Below are 24324 nucleotides of genomic sequence, written 5' to 3'. Positions count from 1 at the left end.
CACTAGCCCTGCCCTCCCAACAGGGCTGTGGTATTTCCTGCTGGGGCGCTCCAGGTCCTTCTGCATGAGGAACTTCTCCCCTAAGGGGATGCAAGGCCAGAGCTCCCTGGAAGAATCCTATTTCCACTGCAGCCCTGATCTGCTTCCCACAGAGGGCCAGTAGATGTCCTGGCCTGAGTCTTTGCGACACGGCAGTAGTGACGTATTGTGGTGGGGGGACTCGCAAAGGCGGGGCCGGCTCGTTCTCAGCAGGGGCCGGCACCCCTGGGCACACGCACTGTAACCCTGAGGCAGGTGGTCAGGCAGGCAGGTCTGGGATTGGCATCTCACTTCAGAGCCGGGCAAACTGAGGCTCCAACTTGCTCATGCGCTCCTGTGACCTTGGTAACCCCATGCCTGCTTCCTCACCCTCTGGCTAGGGGCTAGTAGGAAAGCACTGCGTGGGGCCGTCCCCTGTGTGCTGCAGCTCCTCCTGTAAGAAGGCTGGCCACATGCAGCCTGGGTGGTAGCCCCTGTACCCACCCCACCCTGCCCACCAGCCCTACAGAATCAACCTTGGGGCAGTAACAGCCCCTCGAGTCCTCCCTTCGGTGGGTCTCAGCCTGAGGACCCACAGAGAAATGAGTTCAGGAGGGAGACTCGGAGGGTGGAGGGGAAATGCCTTTATTTATCTTGGACAGGTGTGGCTGGGCCTGCAACATGAGCTACCCTCCCATCCCCACCCTCCCCCAATCCCAGCCAGTCCTCCAGGAAGTGGGGAAGGGGTGGGAGCAGCCAAGAGGGAACAGTTCCAAAGGCCCAGCCCCCACCCCTGTCGGGGCAGCTAGGCCTGAGGCCAGGGCCACGGTCTGGGGCCTTGCCTCTTGGCACACGAGTTGCAGCCCTTGATTTTATGGCAGCGACGTATGCTTTTGTTTGGCTCTGGTACTCACAGCTGTGTCACCTTAGAAAAGTCAGTTCACCTGCTCAGCCTCAGTTTTCTCATCTGTAAAATGGGAATGGTACGTCGGTAAAAGTACACGTGAGAGTTCTTTCTAATGTGCACTTATGAAAATACACCTATTTTTCCACATGGGCTGCTTGTGAGGATGGGGGAGTGGTGGAACTGAGCCTGGCCCCGGGGGGGGTCCTGCCTTTCTGCTCCAAGGCCTCCGCTCCTTACGGCCTTACCCACAGGCCCAGCAGGCTCACCTCTGCCCCTTTGCTGTTCTCGGTTCCAGTATTTGTCAGACTCTCCTGGCTATGGTGGCGACACAGAGGACAGAGGGTCCCCGAGAGGGGAAGGGGGACAGGCTGAGATTTTTCTGGGGCAGCTGCACTGGTGATTCCTGGAATTTTGAGGCCATGGTGCTGTTTCTTGGGCAGCGCCTAGCAGTGCTGACAGCAAGTGCTGTTTATAGCCATGCTGAAGGTCAGGCAAGCCTCTGGAGGGCTGCTGCGGGGCTGGCTCCCAAATGAACGAATGGGGAAGATAACCAGACAGTGGCCCACCGCTGGGGAATACATCCTTAGAGGTTCCCAGGCCAGGCCCTCTCCCAGCATGCTGCTTCTCCCTGGTGCACAGAGCTGTTCCTGACCCCGGGAGGTCCCTGAAGTGAGTGGGCATGAGGCTGGCTGGGTCCTGGGGAGAGGGCCTTCTGAGGTCCTGGGCCGGGACATAGGACAAGAGCAACTTCACTGGCAGGCCCCTGGGGGGCTCCTCGGGCTGAAGACGTTGTGAGACGGCAGCAAGTGCGAGGAGGGCAGGGCTTCCTGGGTGATGTCTGCTGGGCCTGCTGGGGCAGCTGTCCTGCCTGGGAGATATCTCCCCAGTTCCCTGAATCTCCCTCTTGTCCAGGGGCTAGCCATGATTGAAAGGCCTCCACCCAGGGCCCTTCCATTCCCAAACACAGCTTCTCCACCCCTTTGAAGCCAGGATCCACCTCTTCCCAGGAACCATTCTAAGTGGCATGAAGCAGACTTTGCCATCCAGGACCTAGAACTGGGGGACAAGAGGAGAAGAAAGAGACTCAGAAGGCCAGGGAAGGGTGTGGTCAGCTAGAGAGGGGGCCAGTGACCCCTGGCTTTGGCACAGGGAAGTCATTGGTATGTGGAGTGGTGGGGGCCAACGTCAGATGGCTGATGTGAGAGGGATGGGAGACTGTAGAGGCCAGACCTGCTGGTCACTTCTTGGAAATGCCTGGTGGTGAAGAAAGGGAGAGAAACATGGCAGGAGCCAGCTGGAGCAGCTAAGGCTTTTTTTCCAAGACAACTTTTTGAGAGCAGTTTTAGGTTCACTGCAACGTTGAGAGGAAGATAAAGGGATTTCTCATAACCCCTCTGCCCCCATGCATGCACAGCCTCCCGCATCACCAACGTCCCCCTCCAGAGTGTACATTTGTTATAACTGATGAAACTACACTGGCCACCATTACTACCCAGAGCCCATAGCTTACATTAGCGTTCATGCTTGGTGTGTACGTTCTATGGTTTTGAACCAATGTATTATGACGTGTATCCACCATTATAGTATCACAGAGAGTATTTTCACCGCGCTAAAAGTCCTCTGTGTAAGGAGAGGCTTTTTGAGCACAGATAAGACTCTGGCTTTCTTATCAGCCAGGGTGGGGTTGGAGAGAGGGGCCATGGGAAGACAGAAGCTTCCAGTGAGAGGGCAAGGGACGGAGCAAGGCCCCAGGGGAGGCCAGATGGGAAGGGAACAGAGCATGGCATGACAGTAATTTAATCACACAATGTAAAATGCACTTAGGGCTCCCTGGAAATCCCCTGGGATGTCAGCCTGGGAAGGTCAGGAGGAGATGCTGGAAGCTGCACAGTCCACAGCACCCACTGCCTGCCCTTGGCTCCCATCCCTTGCCGCACCTACACTGGCAGGTCTAGAGGGAAAGGAAGTCAGGGACCTGTCTGCCTTTAAGCACTAGGAGTGATGGCCAGGACCTTCTGCGGAGCCCAGTGGCCCCCTCTGCTGCCAGGGAGCCGGGGAAATGGGAGCCAAGGGCATGGGTGTGCCTGAGCCCCAGCCAGTGCCTTGCTTCCCTGGGACCCTGGACAGAACTTCTCTCCCCTCCAGCTGATGCTCAGGCCCCTCTAGGGACAGGACGCTGGCTCAGGGCTGATCGGTCAGGGCTGGCCCTTCGCACACCACCTGCTGCCAGCCCCCGACCTTGTGTCCTCTGGAGGCAGGGGCTGCAGCCTCGCAGACTCCAACCCCTGGCACCTCCCAGGGGAAGGGGTCAGGGACAGCACTGGCACCTCCTCGGTTGGGAGCTTCCCTGAAATTGTCTCAGCTCTGCACTGTCTTTGTATAATGCCCTATTTAGTGATGAAATCCTCTCCACAATCCCGGGAGAAAGGCATCATGGCTGTCTTTACGCAGAGGTCCTGGAGGCTGGCACTGCAACCTCAGGTCTGGCTCAGACTACAGTCCATGGTCTTTGCTCTACTGCTTCCCCCCAAGGCACCCGAAGGTCACGGGGGCCACAGCTGCTGCCTGGCACCGGCTATCCCTGTGCCCCCTCTGGGGTGCCCGAAACCATGGCCCAGCAAGGAGGGTGGGCTAGGTGGCAATCTTGGCCCCCAAACACCTAGAGCCTGCCTTAGGGGCTTCTGAGACAGGACCTCGGTCCTGGAGCTCTGCCCATGGCTGGGTTCCCTGTGGAGAGGTGGCTGGTGACTAGAAAAGGTGAAAAGTGAAATGGGAATGAAACAATCATTACAAAGAATTTTTCAAATGCTACAGAGGGGCTAGAAAGACTTTAAAGAAAAGAAAAAGAAATCCTCCAAGGATTTAGGAGCTTTGGGTCTTTTCTGGGACAAGGAAAGCAGAGGGAGGGGGCTAGGGAGTCAGACAAGAGGTACATGGGTACCTCACACCTGGACTGCACTCTTCACAAGCGCTGGGCTCTGGGCAAGTGTTCAAGGGTGGCCACACCCTTCTGCCACGCAGGCTGCTCCTGCAGAGCGAGGAGGGATCTGACGGCCCTTGGCCAGAGCTGAGGGGCAACTTCTTAGAGTCCCTGCCTCCTTCTCTAGGGAGACCTGGGCAGAACTAGCAGAGCACCTCTCTACAAGAGGATTATAGCATCCTCCACCCCACCAGCCCGAGGGGTCTTGAACCCTGCTCAGGGCAGCCAAAGGTCAGGCCAGCTGAGCCCTGACGAGCACACACAGGTGCAAGGAGAGGCGCCAGGGGCAGGCTGGAGCCAGCCTGGTGGCAAATTCCTCAGGGGGTTTGGCTGTTGACCAAGCCTGGGGGAGCCTGGGCTCTTCCCTGGGCAAAGGATCAGCTCAGTCTATACCTGAGGGTGAAGGGGAGCCGGCCAGGGCCAGGCAAGGGGAAGGTGGGAGCCCTGTGGGAAGGTATGATGTTAGCTAACCCATGCCTGAGGGAGAAATAAGTCCTCGAGGCAGCCTGGAAGGGAGGGCATTCCAGATGGCCCCGTGGTTTGCCCTAGCTGGTCTGGCCCCAGCCTCTCTTGGATGTCATTCTGGTGTCCTTGTTCACACTTAACCCATGATCTCCTGGACACAGCTCTGGTCACCTCTGCAGGCATGAGGCCCTCCACTCTGTCTGGGGTCTGTGGCTGTCCTGCCTGGGAGGTCCCTGCTGCAGGCTGATGGCCCCCTTCTCTGTGGATGCTTAGAAGCATCTGGGGGAGCCCTGGGTCAGGGAGCCCTGGCATGGGGGTGTCCTGCTGTGGGGAAGCCCTGTGGGCAGTCCACTAAGACAGCAGAGGCATGGCGCAATTCACCCTGAATGGGAGCATCCTGGCGTCTGCACTTTCTCTGAAATGCTTCAAACATAATATGGACTGATGGATGGAGAGAGGGATGGACACTTGACCAGCAGTTTGAGTGAAATGCTACAGTAGAACCTCGGTGGTGGGTATTCGGGTGCTCCCCGTAGAATTAGTTCTGCCTTACTGTGTTTGAAGGTATCTATAATAAAATACCCGAAGAGCAGAGGCCTGAACATGAAGCTAGAAGGTGTAGGGAAAGGTGATTTTCTTGCAGGACAGGCCTGGCTGGGCAACTCAGTTTGCCCTCAGGAGTCCCCGCTCAGCCTAGAAAATGTTTTGCTTTTCTTTGTTGTTGTTTTTTACCCTTTGCTTAACCGCTTAAATCAAAGGAAACAACACACTCCTGTCACTAGTAGAGGCTCTGTACGGCCATTGATTTGGGGATAAAGGCGACGTGTGTTTTGAGATGGCCCGAGCGCTTCCACGATGCCCCTACGGGAGCCTGGAGAGTAGGCGGGACTTGGCAAACCGGACAATGTGGCTTCCTGACAATCAAGGCATTTGTTTCTCTATTGTCCTGGCCTCATCCCAGCAGATTCCAGGGGCGGTGGGGAGGCTGCTCAGGGCACAAGGTGGCCAGTGTTTAAGAAGGTACCACAGTTCCTGGGTCTGAAATGGCGGGTCAACGGCAACTGGCAAGAGTTCTCCTGGTCTTGCTATAATCACTGGGTTAACACACATGGTTCCTGGCCCACCCTGTAGAGCCTGTCCGGGAATGGGCTGAAGGCTGGCGACTGCAGGGCTCTGGTTACGATGAGAGTTCCCTCTGAGGGGCCTGGCAGGAAGTTTCCATCCATGTCTGAGAGCCCAGAATCTGGCCAGAGGCCCAATGAGGCCTGGCACCCAGGGTATGGGACTGTCCCCAGGACCTCTTTGGGCTCCTTCTAGGATGGTCCCCAAGCCTGGGCCAGAAAATGGCCTCTGCCAGCATTAGGAGCCAGCCTTGTCCTTGGGGTATAGCCAGGAAGGTGACTGGGATGTGCCCAGAGAAGCCAGGAGGACTGGCTGGTGGGCATGTTGGGGAGGAAAAGCCAAGGGACACCCTCTAGGCACAGCTCGGTGGGGGGTGACTCCCAGGGGCTCCCCTTTCCTATGATGTCACTGGAGGCAAGCCCTGCCCGGCACCCCATGTGATGTCACAGCGTGCTTCCACATTATGTCGTGGGGGTCAGCTTATAAAATCATTCTGTGTGATGTCAGGAGGGGGTGCAGCCAAAGTCTCCACGACATCCCACGAGACGCCTTCAGGGGTGAAGCTTACCACACTCCATGTAATGTCACTAGGGGCCGGCCCACAAGCTATTTTAGATGATGTCACTGGGCCTTCCAGAATTTTGCATTTCATGGGATGTCACTGCATAGGAGGCCACCATGGCATTCAGGGTGCTATTACTGGGGGCTGGACATGTAGAATTTGGCATTGTGCATGTCACTGGGAGTGTGGTCACTGGGAGTGTGGTCTTCCGGACATTGCATGGGGGGTTGGTGGGGTGGCATATCCATGACATTCTATGTGATCACACTGGGGGTAGGGCCCCCAGACTCTAGCGTTCTGTAATGTCACTAGAGTGCAAGATTTGGGAACTGGCCTCCACATCTGCACCTCCCCTTTGGGAAACATGAAGCCAACCACAAAGCACTGAGCTCCATGTCCCAGCTGACCTCGCTCCCGCAAGCAGGCCCGACAGCCCTGCCAGCCCTCTCTGCACACCTGCCACAGTAGAGTACAACACACTTACGCTAGGATGCTTTTGTGAGGGTACGTTTGGCCGGCCTACTGGCCTGGCAGCATCTCTATGGTGGTGCGGAGTCTTAGCAGCTGCTGAACTCTTCTGGAGCCTGGAAAGTGTGCCATGGGTTTTCAAGGTGCAGATGTTATAGTAGGCTGATTGGTGTAACAAACAACCCCCAGTTCTCTTAGCACAGTGGAAGTTTATTTCTCATTCATGCAACATCCAATTCAGTGCTCCTTAGTCATCTCCCCTCCAAGCAGTGACTCCATGATCCAGGTCCCTTGCAGACAGTGGCTTGGCTGTCCTCCTCTGGGTCCTCTGCATCCAGTCAGCTGACAAGCAGAGAGAGTGCAGGATGGCAAGATGGTTGCTAGGGGCAGGCCTGGAAGTGGTGTGCATTGATTTCAGAGCTAATCTCATGGCTGCGCTCAGATACAAAGCACCAGGAAATGTGGTAGCTCTGCGCCAGGAAAAGGAAGCAGGCTTGGTGGTCATAGTGAATGAAAGACAAAATGGCAAGCCTCTACTGGATGACTCCTGGTGATTCTTCCCTGAGGACAGGCCCATCCTCAGGTCACCCTTCTTACGTTCACCTCCCATCTGCTACCCTCTCAGATCACACCGGGCAGCAAGGCCGCCCAGTCCCAGCTCAGCCCGGGTGACCTTGTGGTGGCCATTGACGGCGTCAACACAGATACCATGACCCACCTGGAGGCCCAGAACAAGATCAAGTCTGCCAGCTACAACCTGAGTCTCACGCTGCAGAAGTAGGTGGGAGCTCTCCAGAGCAGGGGGCAGAGGTTGGGTGTGGGCACCAAGGGCCTGGGAGAGGAGCTGTCCAGCATGGACCCAGCCTTGTGCTACCGGACCGCACAGGGAAGTGAGGACAGCCTCTGGACCAGAAGAAGGACAGGCCCAAGTCATCAAGCACCTGCCATGTCTGTGCCTCACTTTACAGATGAGCCTCAGAGAGGGTGGATAACGGTGCTGCTGGTATGTGGGCGGCTGGGCCTGGAAGCCAGGGTCTTCCCTGCTTCCTCTGTGCGCAGGCAGCCTCCCTGAGACCTAGCAGAGGCCCGTGGCTGCAAAGTACCCCAGAGCCGTGACTTCTCCATGCTGGTCAGGCCCAGGAGACACCCAGGTCCTCTGCCCTGGCTCCCTGGGTTCCGGATGTTCTCCCCTCTCCAGTCCTTCTCAGGCAGGAGCTCCCGGACCCAACGGCAACTGTCTTCATTTCTGGTTTTTCCAGGTCAAAGCGTCCCATTCTCATCTCCACGGCAGCGCCCCCGATCCAGTCCCCTCTGCCTGTGATCCCCCACCAAAAGGTAGGTGCTGACTGTGGGTGGCAGGCTCCACTCTGGGCCGTGGTTCCCGGAGTACAGCCCCTGGTCTGCCTGCCTGCCCCTCGGCTGGCCTGACTCTGGCAAGGTGGGGGGATCAGCCCGGCCCCAGCCCTGCCCTGCCTCGGCTGATGCCGGGGAGGTGGCGCAGACCCCCTGGGGAGAAGCGTTCAAGCCCCGTAAAATGCTGCATGTAGGGGTGCCCGCCTGGGTGCCTAGCCAACACCCTGGGCCTCGTGGGCGGGCTGACAGGAAATCCACTTAGGCAGCGGTGTTTTCAGGAAAGGTCCCATTCTCCCAGCCAAGTAGGGACAAGTGCCCACAAGGCTCTGACCCTCATCCTCCTGAGGGCACTGGGGAGGGGGGTGACCGTGGCCTGAAAGCCGAGGCCCCAGTTTGAGCTGGTCACCCCAGGAGGAGCTCCCAGGCGTGGGGGGCCTGCTGGCCCTCAGGGTTTCTCCTGTGTCACAGGCTCTCTCCCTCCTGTTTCCCTTTCTCCTCCCAGTTGCACGCTCCCATACCACACTCAGAAGTGCTGGTGCAGCCAGCAGGTACCAGGCCCCTTCCCAGCTCCCTCTAAGCAGCTCAACCCTGAGGGACCCGGAGCATGGGAGGCCTACCCCACCGCTCCTACAGGACTACACACTCCCACCACTCTCCACCCCTCCTTGCAGGACCTCATACTGACCCTGCCTGTCCGGTGGACAGAGTGGGTGATGGGCAGGGTGGGGAGAGGGGACAAGAAGAAGATGACGGGGGCTCTGGGGTGAGTGACAGATTGAGGAAATGGGCAGAGGGCTGTTGGGGAGAAGCTGCAGAGGCAGACTGAGGGAAGCAAATGTCAGCTCCCCTCCTTCCTCAGTTTCCCCTCTGCACCTCTACTCTGCCTGTTCACCACCAGCCCAGAAGGCCCCCTCTCACCGGCCATGTGGGACATTGCAGAGTGGGGTCAGCAGAGCAGGAGGCAGGGCTGTGCTCACCAGGTGCCCCCATTCAGGGGAAGGGGGAACAGGTGTAGGATGGAGGGGTCTCCCCACAATTCCCTGAGACCACACCCCCTTTCTTGCAGCCCTGCCGGCAGGCTGGCTTGGCCTAGCTTTCTGTGTGGGGCTTTGCATTTTGTCCAGGTGGATGACAGCTTCAGGGCCAGGAGCTTCACCCCGCTCTTTTTGACAAAACCCTTCTCTTCCAGGTGTCCTTTCTGTCCCCCTACCCTGACCTCGGTGCAGTGGGCTGCAGGCTCCAGGGTGGTGGGCTGCTGGGCGCTCGCACTAACCCCTCTGTTTCAGGTTCACGCAGACGCGCTGGGATGGGCGTGGCCTCTAACTGCTCTCTTCTCTCTCCCCTGCATGGTGCTGCCCCGGGCCAGGACCCTGCTCTGGACACGAACAGCAGCCTGGCAGCACCCAGCCCCAACCCCGAGGCGAGGGCCGTCCCGGGCACCCCAGGCAACCTGGAGCTCGGGCAGACCCTTAGCTCCTCCTTCTCTCAGACCTCCGTCTTCTCCTCACACACGGAGGCCTCTGACGCTGGCCCTCCATGGGGCAGCCCGGGGGCCAAGGTCAACCTGGAGGGGGCCCTCGACTCTCTAAGCCCGAAAGCCCCGCGGGGTTCGAGCCAGCCAAGGCAGTATAACAACCCCGTTGGCCTGTACTCGGCAGAGACCCTGAGGGAGATGGCTCAGCTGTATCAGATGAGCCTCCGAGGGAAGGCCTCAGGTGCTGGACTCCTAGGAGGGTAGGTAATGGGCTCACAGCTCTCCACTGGTGGTCAGGGGCCATCTGGGTCCTCAGTGCTCGTAGAGGCCTGGTCAGGTAGTCAGAGCGAGGAACTGGCCTCATTCTGGCCAGCCCCAAGCCCATGAGGCAGTGCAGGCTAAGAGCAGTGAAATCAATCATCCTATTGACATTTGCCATGAGCCGGGCCCATCATTGCTTTACACAACCTGGGGCGATGTGTCGGATTTTGCAGAGAGGGAAACTGAGGCTCAGAGAAGGTTAAGTCGAGGTCCAGCTGTCCAGCTACTAAGTGGCCAAGCTGGGCCTGAATGCAAGAGACTCTGACTCCTAAAACTTTCACATCAGGTCACCCACCAAGACAGGACAAAGCCTAATAACTCCAGGAGCTCTGGGGCAAAGGGACAGGCTGGTTGCCACCCCTTTGGGAGTCCTGAGAGGTGGGAGAGCAAGTTCTCTAGGTCTGGCAGTGGTCTGGGAAGGCTGCCTGGAGGAGGGAGCACCTGAGCTGGGTACAGAGAGACTGGGCAATAGGGTGAGGGGAGTGGGTTGGCAGGACTGACCCTGGCTAGGGTGGGGAAGCAAGGGAGCAGGACCCTGAGGAGAAAGGGGCCCTGCAGGAGAACAGCAGGCCACCCCCTGCTCCCCGAGGTCTAGTTCATGGTACTCTTGGAGCACAGGAGTTAAAAGAACTAGAGCCAGAGCCAGGGTGGGCATTGTGGAGGGGCTGAGGGGAGGGAGGCTCCCAGCAGAGCACATATTAGCTTCCAAGTCCTGAAGGTCTGTTATCTCATTGTAACTTCTTCCATAGCCCCATGCAGTTGATATAATCGTCTCTGGGCTGGAGGCGAAGCAGGCTGAGTCAAGGCATATGGCCCAGCGGCTAGGGGTTCAGGGCTCTTCCGTGAGACTGTCCGTATCTCAGGACTATGGGGAGGATTGAAGGAGATAACACGTGCATAGTGCTGAGCTCTGTCCTGGCACACTCACTACGTGCTACCTGCCATCACTGCCTGGACTCACACAACAGGTACGCAGATGAGTCAGCATTGCAGTCCAGGTCGGTGTGATCCAAGCCCACACCCTTCCTTTGACCTAGCCGCACATGGTATCTGTGCTCTGCCCGTTCACTGCTCCCCTGGGGATCCCCAGCTCCCCCAGATCCCATAGCTCTTTCTGGGATCCCGAGTGAAGCTGGGCGCTCTACGGTGTGAGCACTTGGACCCTGGCTTCCCTGGCCCAAGATGGCAAAGCTTTCTACCCCCAGGCTTTTTCCAGCAAGGGGCTTCTGCCAGAAAGCTCGGGGAAAGACAGAGTAGAAATGGACTCTTTCTCCTGCCTTGGGTGGGCTGATAGCTCTTCCTGGTTCTCTTTGGGCCGGCCCCCAGCAGGGAGGTCGTGCTCTGGTGGACCTGGACTTCCATGGGGCCCACCTGCAGTGAGGGTAAGGTCTTCCCTCACGGAGGCCTCCGTCGAGGCTGGGGGCTAGTTAACAGTCCATGTGCTTTATCTAACACAACTCTCTCAGCAACTTCGGAGGGGGGCATCATCCCTCATTTTATAGCTGGGAAGTAGAAGCCCAGAGAGAGCAAGTAATTTGCCCAAGGTCACACAGTTAACGAGTGGTAGATAGGACTGGCACTCAGGTCAGTCTGACTTCTCCCTGCATGGAGCCAGGGACCTACCTGCCTGTCCCACCCCCGTTTCTCCCGACTCCCGACAAGCCCTCCCATTGGCACAAGGGCTGCTCAGAACCTGACGAGTGTTAGATTATTACTTGACACTCAGAGCAGCAGGGTCCAACAGTTCCTTCAAAGGGAAGACGGGCTAGGGAGGGAATGTGGTGCGTGCTTCATTCAAAGTGAAGGCTGATGCTGCGGTCCCAGCAGGAAGGGCAGAGCCTCTGACCTGGGCTAGCCGAGGGCTGAGGCCGCCGCCTCACAGGAGACAGGGTTGGCAAATGCTACTCCCCGTGTGTGTTCATCACACACTTAACCCGTGCTGAAGGCTTTACACTCAGGATTCTGTTCAGTCTGTGGAGGGCACCACCCTCTCGGTATTATGAAGGAGGGGACTGAGGCTAAGACAGGTGGGTAACTTGTCCAGAGTCACAGCTCTAGGAAGAGGTAGGGTCAGGATTTGAACTCTGTCCTGTCTGGCTGCAGAAGGAAGCTCCTTCCCAGACTCTCTCTCTCTCTGGGGAGCTTCCAGGGGATCCCTTGGCAGCTCCTATGCCCTTGGGAGGAGTGGAGAGGAACAGAGGGGGCGAAAGAACAGCCGGGCCTGCAGCCCCCGATCCTTGTCCTCTCTGGGGCTGGTACTGAAGGGCAGTGTCCCTCAGGCCAGTTGGTGCGAGGGGCCCCCGGGGCGTTTTTACATCTTTGTCTCATTCTCCCCAAGACCTGGCTGCCCCTCTCTGAGCTCTGTCTGTTGCAGGCATCTCAGCCTCTGGGTCCTCAGGCAGAAGCTAAGCAGGGGGCAGGAATCAATGCCAAAGAAGGAGCTGGCTACCTAGGCAGGGAAGGGCATAGGCAGCCCCTGAGGCCAGCACTGCCCTCTACAGGGGGCACTGGGCTGGTCCGGGCAAGAGCTGATCCTGCGGTTGTCAGCACTGGCCAAAAATGGAGAAGGAATTGGAGATCTGTGATGGTCCTTTCCTAACATAGCTCCACTTACAGCTATTTTGAGCCTGGGAGGACAGAGGGAATTTTATCAGCCCTGAGACGGAGTTGGGCCGCCTGGGACTGGTGGGGGTGGGGATGGGGGGGTCTCCCTGGTTTTGGTCTGGATCCCCAGGGTCATGGCCAAGGGGTGACCAGGGCCAGGCCAGCTGAGGCCCAGGCTCTCCCAGCCAGAGCCCAGAGTGGTCAGATATGGGAAAGTGGCAGGGTGTGAGGAAAGGGACACCACTTTCCGCACTCTTCTCCCCTCAGGTTTCTGACAAGGGTCTGCCACTGCAAGGAATTTGCATTTAAAGAAACATAATGCAGGCAATGCCTCCCTCAAGGAGACGATACTCCAGGAGGCTGGCTCTCAGATAAGAGTGAGGGTGGGGTCCCTCTTGTAGTGTCCAAGCTGGGCTGCCTTGTCCGGCGGTTTTCCTGCAATACTGGACCTGCACTTCTCCCAAGCCTCCTCACTCTTCCATCCTGCCTCACTGCCCATCCACAGGGACTTTAAGGGCAGTTACTGGGAACTGCACAGACCCCTTATTACTGTGCCCCGGGAGGAGTGTCCAGGGCTGCCTGACCCTCCTCTGGGAAAGAGAGCATGCTCCCGGGGCTGTGTGAAACCCCACTGCACACAAACCCCAGCACCACTGCAACTCCTGCTCAGGGAACAGAACTCCTGGAGCTGTCCCCCATTAAACAAGGGTAAGTCCAGAGCTACTATCTGGCCAGGAGGCACCTGGGGCCTTGGCCGCTCCTGGAGCAGCCATCACTAGCCCGGTCTCCATCTCCAGCTTCCTCGCCGGGGTCTACAGACAAGGTGTATGTAGGAGATTCATGTATATGGTAAATGAGCACCTATGAAGATGGACAAAAAAACCTTTCTCCCTGGCAAAGCTTCAGGTACTGTGGACCTACGCTGCAGCTGGCATCTCTGACCCAAACTGAGCGGCTGTGATCGGGACTCTGAGCTCTTCCCCCTCCTCACTCTGCACTCTCCTCACCCAGTGCCAGTCTGGGCTGCCTCTGCCTCCACTATGGCCAGTCTGAGGACCATCCCTAGGTCCCTACGCTCAAACCCTCTGGCAGGACCCTCACTCTGATAGCCCTGTTTTCTTTGCTTTTTCTCTCCCCCACCCCCAGGTGGTAGCCAACTCTCCAGCCAAGTTAGTATCAAAGGAAAGCACGTGTGTGTGCTTGCCTGCATATCCCAGCATGCGACCGCGTGTCTGGGGGACTGGGCAGCGTGCGTCTGTGTCAGCGGCATGTGTACGTGTATGTGCATGCGTGAATGGGGGTGCATTTGTGTCCCTGAGTGAGCCTGCATGTGTGTGGAGCTGCGAGTATGGAGTGGAGGCAGTGGGGAGGGGCGCTGGGGCTCCGGCAGATGCCCCGGACCACTGTGTTCCCAATTAGCTGCTGCAGCTGCTTAGATCGCAGGCTGGCTCCGGTGGGCGGTGGGTGGAGCGCGTGCTGACGCCGGTTCTGGGAGAGCCTGAAGACATTTCTAGCCCGGCCGGACCACTCAGAAGGGCTGTACCTGACCTTGTCTTTGCCTGGGGAGCACGCTTGACTGTTGAAGGGAAAAGCCTCCATGGGTAGAAGCTGGTGGGCCACCCAGCAAGTTGGACATGGGGGCGGGGGCGCCTGAGAACCCACGCCCTGCTCCGAGGAAGAAGCACATGCACTGAAGAGTCTGGCGGAGCAGAGCCCCGGGCCACCCAGGATGAGTCCCTTCGTGGAGGAACCAAGCTCAGAATCCCTGCGGGTGCCCAGTGGGGCTGCTTTTGCCTTTGGACGTTCTGGACTCCGCTTGGGCTGCCGCTGCCTCTCACGCGTGGCCCAGCTCCTGTCTCCTAATCCCAACCGCCACTCCGCACCCCCTTCCGTTTCTGCTTCCCTGCGGGTGTGGTGAGAGAGCTTTCAATGCCTGGCGCCCCCTGCTGACCCTGGGCGGTAGCTCAGGCTGAGCCGGGGCCTCCAGGGATCTGGGAAAGCGGAGACGGGCAAGAAGAACCTTCCGCAAAGGGCTCTGGGGAGGGTGAGAGGATTTTCCCGACCAGACCCAGCCCGCCCACGTCGGTTGGGGAGAGTTGGGTAGCCTTCCTGGGATCAGGCTTAGGGAGGTCTCTCTCCACACCCTACACCACCAGCCCTCACCTTGAGCCGTGTAACACCACCTGTTGCCCCTTCTCTCCTTCCACCCCCCTCCCTCGCTCCCCTGCTCCATGCTCCCCTCCCCCAGCGCCGACTACCAGGAACGCTTCAACCCCAGCGCCCTGAAGGACTCGGCCCTGTCGACCCACAAGCCCATCGAGGTGAAGGGGCTGGGCGGCAAGGCCACCATCATCCACGCGCAGTACAACACGCCCATCAGCATGTACTCCCAGGACGCCATCATGGACGCCATCGCCGGGCAGGCCCAGGCCCAGGGCAGTGACTTCAGTGGGTAAGCGCCTCCCCTCCTCCACTGGCGCTCGATGCCTCCGCCTCGTCATCACCGAGGAGGGCACCGGGCCACTGGGCGCCATCGGAGACTTTGGGCATCGGGACCAGCTGTCCTCCATCGTCTTGATCCTCCCAGGGTACAGCCCTTGCAGGAGAGCCAGCCTTCGCCCGGGCCTCCCAGAACGTGGTGTTCTCTCTTCAGAGTCAATCTCATGGTCAGCTTTAGGAGAAGGGTGGAGAAATGCAGCATGTGCTTTTCACAGCCTCTGCATTTTCCCAGGCTCCATGAGGGGGCTGGTTTAGAAAGAGACTTCTGGAATCCTGTTAACCAGGGTCACATTCTGGATACCTCAGCTTCTCACAGCTAAGCCATTCTTTGGGGGGAAGTTGCTGTGTTCTTCCAATGATGAGGGCAATTCAGGTTCATGAGTGGGTTTCTTGTTTGGGAAGGGGCCTCCGGACCAGCCATCCACAGTGCTGTTGACAGTCAGCCCCGCCACAGAGCCGGGGGGCACCCAGCACTCGCCTCCTCCTGTTTGCCCCAGGGAAGCCCAGCCTCAGGGCGGTGGGACTTAGGACGTCCTTGGTTCCTGACTTTGCTTGGTAGCAATGGTTGAAGAACTTGAGGGCTGAGTAGGGAAAGAGTTGGCTGAAAATCATTTGTGGATGAAATGGGTAATAGTACAAACATTAATGTGGATCTCTCTCCCTCTTTCAGAATTTCTTTCTGTCTCTGTTTCTCTTAGTCTGTTTCTTCTCTGTATTTCTTTCTTACTGTGTATGTCTCTCTTTCTGTCTCTATCTCTCTGTCTCTTTTTCTGTTTCTGTGTGTCTCTTCCTTCCTTTCACACACACACACACATACACACACACGCAGAGAGTCCCTTACTGTATTCTACTTGGAAATACTGTTAGTATTGACTTTCAGAACTGATTATCTCTGTGGTAACATCTTATCCCTGAGTCAGGATCTCCAGCAATTGAAGGCAAGAAATCTTAAAATGATGGTTGTCCTTTTTTCCGAAACTAGGAAAAACAGATGTTGTAAGAGGGATAGAGGCATTCAAAAGTCCCGGAGAACTCCTATAGCGTTTGGCCTTTGTAGAGCCCAACCCTTGTGGCCATGACGAGTGTGCAGGTTATAAAGTGCAGGTTCCAGAGGCCAAAGGATGGAACGTGGTGTGGACTTACTGGCGCTCCTGGTTAAAAGGAGCCGGGCCCTCTCAGGCGCGCAGTACTTCCTTCGGGCCACCAGGGGGTGGATGGTTGCTTGCCCTGCAGCCGTGAGTCAAACCCTCCAGGCTCAGGTCTGCAGTTCTTTGCGGAATTCTCTGGGCAGGGTTGACTTACTTAATCCCATCATTCCAAGCAGAAAATATGACCATGCAAGTTTAAAAACACAACTGTTGCTCATGTGTACCCAGGAAGACAGGGCTGCCCGATTAAGCCAAAGAGTTTAACGGGGATTTCCTGTTAACATTTGTTTGCCACGTGTGTCCTTGGTGTGCTCTTAAAAGTGGTAGCATTGGCCAAAGGGAAGCACAGTGGAAGATAATGGAAGAACTGCTGTTCACTAACTTTATGTTTTCTGCACCTTGGGAAAAAGACTACAAATCATTTGGTTTTACCTCTAGGTCGCCCATGATATATTTTTTTTAACATGATGCACTGTTAATCTAATCTAGGCTTCTCCTTCCTTTCCCCTCCCCTCCCATCCTTTTCCCCTCCCTTGCGTGCCTGGGAAGCAACATTCTTCCTTTTCCTTCTAACTCAGCCCTGCTGGGTTGATGCTGTCGTGGTGCCAGTGGGTAAAAGCTGCCCTTGTCTGCCATGAGGTGTTCCATTTCTGCTGTTAATTTCCATGATTCCTTCCTCACTGACAGTTTTCTTTTTGTCTCTCTCTCTCTTCCTCCTTTATCCACCCCACACCCCCATAACTCATTTCTGATCCTAACCCTGCTCCCTTGTGTATGCGCCTCCCCCCGCCCTCCCATGATGGACATGCACTCACTGCTGGGTTTTCCTCTGCATGGCAGGGCGTCACCACTGGCGTAAGTAGACCCCACAGTATCTGTTCCGTCGTCCGTCTGTCTGGTTGCGGGATGGTGTGTGGGTTTGGTGGGATGTGCCTGAGGACAGTGGTTCTGTCCACGTTCCTCCTCACACCCACCTCACAGGTAAATGACATGCCCCGCGGCCTCTACAGGCAAGTGCTTGTCTTTTGGGGTTTTCCCCCAAATAATGTCACTATGGACATAGAAATCAGAGTAATGACACCACACTGGCTGGGGGTGTATCCCGTGTTCTCCTTGCTGTGCTTTGCAGGGGCTCCCCCCAGCCTTTCTTGTCTGCACTGGGACAGCGGAGATCTTAATGTCAGAATCCACATGGGGCCATTATTCAGGGAGAGGATGCTAAGGGGGTCTGTTGGAGGCCATCCCCCAAATCCTCATGGAAGATGGATCTGGAGGACCCAGCGCCTGCCAGGACCACCCATAAGAGGCGAAAGATTAGTCAGACTTGGGGGCAGTGTACAGTGGAGTAAATGCCCACCGGTGATCTTGATGTTGCGGGGACCTTGGAGTGTTTTTGTTGGCAAGAAGTTCATGCTGGAGTGGCTCCAGAGAGTGGCCTTGGACCCAGGGTCCCAGAACTGGAGGGCCTGTTCTATGCCCTCTCTGTATATATTCTTCCTGAGCCCCAGATTCTCAAAAGGCACAGCAGTTCCTTCGTCTGGTCCCCAGTGTCTGTTGCAGCAGCACCACAAGTCCCTGGCCTTTGCACAGCATTGTGGGAAGGGAAGCCGACAATGTGACGCCCAAGGGACTCACTCCTGGGGTTCACTTTCTTGAGCCCTTGGAGATGTGGAAGGAGCAGGGAGCACGTCAAGGGCACGTTCCAGGGAAATGGCAACCAGTGCCTTCCATCTGTTTCAGGACCCCTTAAGACTCCTCCCTATGCCAGAAATGACCTCTCCAGCGAGATCCCAGCTTCTCCTCCACTCCCTGGTCTTCCCTATCTGATCCCAACCACAGGCTGACAGACCTGTAGCTTTCCAGGCCAGGGCAGAGCCTTGAGAAAAGTAGGGGTAGCTCCACCCAACGTTGGTCAGTCACCTTCCATCACCTTTCTCCACCTCTGCTCTCATAGCCCACCCTGAGCTGACTTAGGGGACCAATCCTGGGAGGCTCGGCCAATTCTTCTGTCCAGCTCCTTGCAGAGAGGGTAGAAGACAGGGGTACTGGGGAGGTCCCCTCTCCAGCTAGCCAGCCCTTGAGGGAGCAAGGGCAGGTAGAGGCAGTCATAGCAGCAGGCAGGGCGATGCTGGACAGGGGGAGTGTCTGCGCTGGGCCATGTCTCCAGATGTGGAACATCTGGGGTGTGCAAGTCCCCAGTGGGCATAAGTGGCCTTCCTGAGCCCTGTCACTGCAGAGGGTCTGTTGGAAAGGACACTGAGCTGGGAGCTGGGAAGCCTGGGTTCTAACTCAGTGGGGCCCCTACATGACGTAACCTGGAGCTAGTCAGCTAGCCTCTCTGGACCTCAGTTTTGGCATGTGTAAGAGGAGATGGCTGGGCCACCGGTCCACAGGCTGGGGAGACATGCTGTTATTGCTGTGAGCTTCTCCTGAGCCCACCCTGACTGCTGAGAGGGCCGGCTGGGCAGCCTAGATTACCCAGCCCTCCCTGGTTGGGATGAGTGGCCATCCATAAGCTTTTAATGTATCTTGCCCTGAAGTCTGATCTGGGCTGAGAGACCCTGGACTCAAGGGGCTCTGGGGTCCCTTCTGATTCTGATCTAGGATTTGTTCATTCAACTACGTTTTGAGCACCTACCATGTGCCAGACCTTGGGAGTCTAAGGGAAGGTCACCAGGTCCCCCTCAAAAAGCTGTGCTGCCCTGGGGCAGAGGACGAGTGCCCCTCCCTGCAGCTCTACGCCCAGTTCCTCGGGCGAGAAGCTGCGCTGTCTGTGGGTGATGCCAGGCTGTAGGGGCCTGATTGCCTTGTTTCTCCAGCTGCCTCCTCACCGAGCTGCCCTGTCTTTGCAGAGTGGGAGCCCACAGTCCTCCTCCAGGGCAGTCATGACATTGGTGGCTCCCTGTTTGGATCCCAAGCTTTGAGGAGGCCAAGGGACTGACCGTGAGGAAGCCTCTGAGCCCCCCAAATGGCCTGTCCTCACCCAGCCCCAAACTCAGCACCTGCTCAGGGAGGTTGAAATTACTTCCAGAAGACCTCTTCTGCCTCTTGTTTCCTTAAAGGAGATACAGCTCCTGGGGGCGGGTGTCTTCAGGCCTGTGTCTAGAGTTAGCCTGGGGGGTGAGGGGTACTGGCAGGAGGGTCTGAGCCTCCTGACCCTCCGTGAGCGGAATTCACTGTCTCGCTGTGACCACCCTGAACACTGAGGACCCAGGTCAAGCCCTTAGTGCAGGCTTGACCTGCAATAAGGGCGTGGTGGATCTAGACAAGTAGGGGTTACCCACATGCATGGGGGGGTGTGCCAGGGGGAGGCGCAGAGGTCGGGGGCAGGGTTCCAGCCCTGCCCTTGCCCATGGCCTCTCTCTGCATTTCAGGAGTCTTCCTGTCAAAGACCTCACCGTAGACAGCACCTCTCCCGTGTATCAGGCTGTGATTAAGAACCAGAACAAGCCGGAAGACGAGGCTGACGACTGGGCCCGCCGCTCCTCCAGCCTGCAGTCTCGCTCCTTCCGCATCCTGGCCCAGATGACGGGGACAGAATATAGTAAGGGAGGGCTGTGGGGTGGCAGGAAGGGGCGACGATGAAGGGCCAGCGAGGGTCGTGGGCCCTACTCCACAGTCCCACGGAAGCCGGGGAGTCGAGCCCCCCACCCTTGAAGATGAGCTGGCCTCGGTAGATAGTTAGCAGCCTGCTGCGCCCCTGCTGGGTCCCTGGGGCAGGCACAGTGACATCAGCCTGCTGCTCGGCTCCTGGACTCCAGCGGTGGGCAGCGGACTGGCTGTGGTGCTTTCCGGATTGGGATGAGAGGACTTTGCAGGCCACACCTCTGGCTACTCCCTCCCACCTGCGCCTCTTCCTCTCGTGCCCCCTTTCTCCCCCTGCCCTGTGCCCAGAGGTCACAGGTAGGGAGCAATAACTGTCCCATCATGGGTGGGGACTCCGTGCCCACCGAGCTCTAGTAGCTTTTCTTTCTGATGTTGCCTGTGATTCCTCCTGACCTGCAACTTCTACCCACAGTGCAAGACCCTGATGAAGAAGCTTTGCGAAGGTCAAGGTAAGTGCCTGGACTCAGGCTCTGTGGCCTTGCCCGTTCTAATCCCCTCCCTCCCAGGGCAGCCCCTAGGTCAAACGACTCATGGAAGGAACGTCTCAAGTTAATGCACTTGGAAATTCCCGACCCCTGAAGGGCTCCGGCAGATGCTGGCTTGGGGCGTGCATCCCGGGTCAGTGAGGTGGGTGCCTGGAGCTGAGTCTCTATCCCCTGGGCCCGGGCTGCGCGAACGAGGACTCTGGGCTCTCCCGGCTCTGTCCCTGGGCAGCGGGCAGGGCTGCTTTGGCCTTTGCTGGGCTGTTGAGAATGAGGGCATCTCTCCCTGTGAGGCACCGGGCAGGCTGCCTGGCCTGCCCACTCATCTCAGGGCCTGTCCCCTGTGAGTCTGAAGGGTAGGCACTGGGAAGCAGGCACGCAGAGGGCCGTGCTGGGCGGGGGTGACTGACCCTTGGACTCAACTCTCCAGACCCATGTTGAGGTATCAGTTCCACAAATTGCTCAAAGCACCACAGCTGCTGCAAGGAAGCAAAGCCCTGGGTATGAGGAGTGGCTTGTGCAGGGCTAGGTGTCTCTGAGTATGGTCTCCCCGATGGTGGCAGGCCTGAGGCCCCAGCCACTGGCCTGACACCTTTGGCCTGTCAGGTGCTCATGGCCCTGTGCATGATGGGAGCACACTGCCCTGGAACCCATTGGAACCCGCTAGGGCCTTCCATGGGGAGGCATGAGGCCCGGTGTGATTGTGCTTACACTTCTGGAAGCAAATGTGTCATCTGCATGTCCTTCCTGGGAGAGTCTGCCTTGGGCCAGCACATCCTGTGGTGGCCTCCGTGTGAGGGGCTGGGGCCCAGAGGTGCCTTTCCACCCTGGGCCAAGCTTTCTGTTCTTGCTAACCAGTGTGTAGTGGCCACAGGACTGTGTGGAGAGTGGGACTCTGGGGTCAGCTTGAGTTGATGTGGAGTTTCTTTTCGAACCCCTATTTCTGCCAGCTGAAGTTGCTCCCACTCTTTGGCTGGGGCATCCGGTCCTGAAGTGTGGTTCTCCCTGGCCTGCTAATAGTGGCATGCGGTTCCAGTGGTGGTTCTTAACCTGTCGGTGCCTGCAGTGTGTCTGTAAAAAGCCTGAAATGCGATGGTGTTTGACTTAGTGCAAATGGTAGTACGGAGCTATTGGAGGCGTGACTAAGCTGTCGGCTCTCCCCATCCTGTGCTCCTCTGCTCCTGCGCCATTTCTGTGTTTGTCTCACCTCCTCTTCGGAGCCACTCACAGAGGTGCTCCAGTGGGCAATGTAGTCTTTACTGAAGATTTGATGGAGGGCTTTACAGTACATACCCCACAGCAAACCGCTTAGAAATCTCCAGGTCCCTTCCATCAGGAAACCAGCAGGGACCTGCACTCTTTTTCCAGCCGCCGTCACCCCCTCTCAGTCCTTCTGGTTACTTTATGTTTCTCCCACCCGTCAATCTAAGGTCGCATCTCAGTAACCGGACACTGTTTAGAAGGTGGAAGGGTACTGGTGGAGGTAACTTACAAGGAACCTTTGTCTTTCGTATTTTCCCTGGAATATTTGCAGGCTCTGTGAAGTTATTGAGTGAGAACACAAAAGGCAGTATCAAGGGTGGTCTGCAGGCCTTGGCGTTGGCCTTCCCCTTCCCTCCTTTCAGAAGCATCTCTTGGGGCTTGTTCGGCCTGGTCCTGTAGGCCCTTTCCCCCTGGGGCCTAACTGCCCACTAGCTCCATTCAGATCCCAGCAGAAGGCAGGGGCTCTTGAGAACTCTGCTGCAGGTCTTGGAGTCTCTCCCTCAGCCCCTGAAGGGTTTTGCTGGAGGGAGAGCTGGAAAGGGGGTGCCAAGAAGAAACTCTAGCCTGCTCCCCCCCTCTGTTCAGGCCCCCATCCTGAGAAAGCAGCCCCCACCCCCTGCCCCCCCAAGGCCCTGTGCCACTGTCAGCCCCTCCCTCTGGGGTCTCTGGCCCTGCAGTGTAGGCTCTGAGGCAACCAGCAAGCCTTCTGCCCAGGACTGGAGGGGCCTAAGCCTGCTGCCCTCCTCCTTTTTTCTGACTTTAATTTCTGGAAGGCTGTCTTCAGGGCCTCCCCTAAAATGCCCATTCTTTCCACGGCCACAGGAGGAAGGTAGGTGTTTTTATTTCCCTGAATCCCAAGCAGCCTGTGGCCCAGAAGTGAGAGGTGGGGGGTCCAGTGGGTCCAGTGGTTCAGTTCTGTTTGTGATTAATGCCCGAAGTAGTAACTGACCACTGGTCACGGGTGGGGTCACAGACTCATCCGAGTGGCCATCTGAGCAGAAGGGAACACACTTACCCCCGCCCTGGGTCCAGGCTAGTTAGGGATCTTGCTCCCTGGGGATTTGAGCCCCACTGATATCTGTTCCCCCTCCAAGTTGGAATCTGCACCCCCAGATCCATCTTGTTGGCTGAGGACAGACACGGCCTCTGCCTATCCCCCTCCCAGTTTAGCCTGACTCGCAGTGGGGAATCTGAGGGTCTCTCACGAAGGCTGCACCTCCCCAGAGAAGCTTCACTGCACCCCGCTTCCAGGTAGCTCACTCCGGCACAGCCTGAGTTTGCCAAACCCAGTGCCCAGCAACCTGGGCACTGTGGCAGCCTATACAGGCTTATACATCTGCTGGGGTGCTTTTTCCTCCCTGTTGCTGTGTCCTGGAAAAGCTGGCAGGGATGCCAGGTGTTCTGTACCAGGAAGGGCACTGGTGGCCTCAAGGGCAGTAGTAATCTGCAAGTTAGAGGACCCTGCAAACTTGCCCCTCATCTGTCACTGCTCCACCTCCGAGGCCTGCCCCCGCAGAGTCCCAGAGCAGCTCAGAGCCCTGCCCTGACCTCCCCTCCTCTCGTCTCTGGCCCTGGCTCCCGGCACTGTGACGCTGTCTCTGTATCTGGTAGCAAGTAGCTTCCCTCCGAGGCTCTAGTGCCCACCTGCTGGCCTAATCTCCAGGGACTCTATCTTTACAAGGGAGGCAGGGGAGGCCCTGAACAGTCCAGGCATCAGCTGCAGACTTGGCTCACCTCCCAGGAAAGACCGAGCACCTCAGCAAACTGTCCAGGTGGGCTTAAACACCAGCCTACTGCCAGGTTCAACATGGGTACAAGCTGGCTCCCAGCCTTCATCTGAAGTAGCAGAGCCCCATCCAAAGCTGAGCCTCCAATCTCAGAGAGGTCACCACGGCTTCTGTCTGACTTCCGGAAGGCATTCCAGGGCCCAGATGGGTCAGAAGGTTGGGTCCACGTTGGGCAGCCCTGACAGGGGTGGGAATGCAGGCAAGCCTAGCTTCATCCTAGGCAGGGCTTGAATCTGCAAGGCATCTGGATCCCACTGCTTGGGCGTCACCATCCTGGAGGGCCCCCGTGTGTAACTCAGGCATCTCCTGGCCCCCACCTTGTGGTGCCGCTGTCTACACGTTCAGTCTCTGTGTCTACATAAATGCTCCCCTCAGTAAAGAACTCCGCATCTCTTCCTGGTCCCCAAGCATTAAGGAAAATGTTGATTTTAGTGACCAGTTCCCAGAGGAGTTGAAGGTGAGGGTTGCGTTGTACAACAGTGCATCCGCAAACAATGTAAACACCCTCTGAAGTCCCTTCTCCGACGTGCCACCGTCCAAGGTTCTGTTTCCTCTCCACCCCACCCCCACTTCTAACAGAGCACCAGGACTCACTGGTTTCCCCCTCCTCCCCCTGCAGCCTCCCTGGGCATGTCGGTGTCCTCCTTCTTCGCCGTGCACGCTCAGCTCTGTCCCGGCTCACGGGCAGACTCTCCTGGTGCTGGCGCAGCTCAGGGCTGGTAGCGAGAGTTTCGTGGATTTTCAGTCTTTGGTGTTCTGCCAGCCTAGCAAGTTCAAAATTCACAACTGGAGAGACCAGGACACCCCCGGGTGTCACCTGAGCAGCCCTCCTTTTTGTCCTGGGACCTCCCTCCCTTTCTCTTTCACCCGCTCTCCAATCTCTTCCCGTCTCTTCTCGTCCTCCCTCTTCTTGCTTCTCTCTTTGGCTAGCTGTGAATTTCCCAACCGCTCCAAGCAGAGCAGACTCACTACTCTCGCCGATTCTCCAGGACTGTTCCTGACCCTGTCACTGAGCATTGATGAAAAAGTCTTGGGCCTGGCTGGGCAAACTGGCCGCGTCTGTGTCCTGGGTGGTCTCTATGGGCTGGTCCATTGTTGCCGCCTGTGGTGCTGTCTGCAGGGGTATGTGGGCTCCGCCGCAGGGCCTGGGCTTCTGCTGTCATTGCCCCTTCTCCCCAACCTAGGAGAGGCAGTAGCAGGGGATGCCTGGCACTTAGATCGTGGTTCTGCCTCTGAGTTTCCGTGTGGCTTTCGGCTATCCATGT

At 57.5% G+C, this 24324-nt stretch overlaps 1 protein-coding gene across 3 annotated transcripts in view; it reads left to right on the top strand.

Annotated features, from left to right (window-relative positions):
- LDB3 (LIM domain binding 3) overlaps positions 1–24324 on the top strand; it is a 55378-nt gene that overhangs the window by 2494 nt on the left and 28560 nt on the right. For 2 of the 3 annotated variants that reach the window (XM_060033701.1, XM_060033704.1), the window contains exons 3-8: positions 7148–7299; positions 7782–7857; positions 13421–13443; positions 14523–14726; positions 19296–19465; positions 19940–19976. In XM_060033701.1, the coding sequence (XP_059889684.1) occupies positions 7148–7299; positions 7782–7857; positions 13421–13443; positions 14523–14726; positions 19296–19465; positions 19940–19976 (662 nt within the window). Of the gene's footprint in view, positions 1–7147; positions 7300–7781; positions 7858–9241; positions 9610–13420; positions 13444–14522; positions 14727–19295; positions 19466–19939; positions 19977–24324 lie in introns of all 3 variants that reach the window. The other variant, XM_060033703.1, reaches the window with a different exon arrangement.

Source organism: Delphinus delphis, chromosome 16 (assembly GCF_949987515.2).
Source record: "Delphinus delphis chromosome 16, mDelDel1.2, whole genome shotgun sequence".
NCBI lineage: Eukaryota > Metazoa > Chordata > Mammalia > Artiodactyla > Delphinidae > Delphinus > Delphinus delphis.
This window is presented reverse-complemented; position numbering and strand designations above follow the sequence as displayed.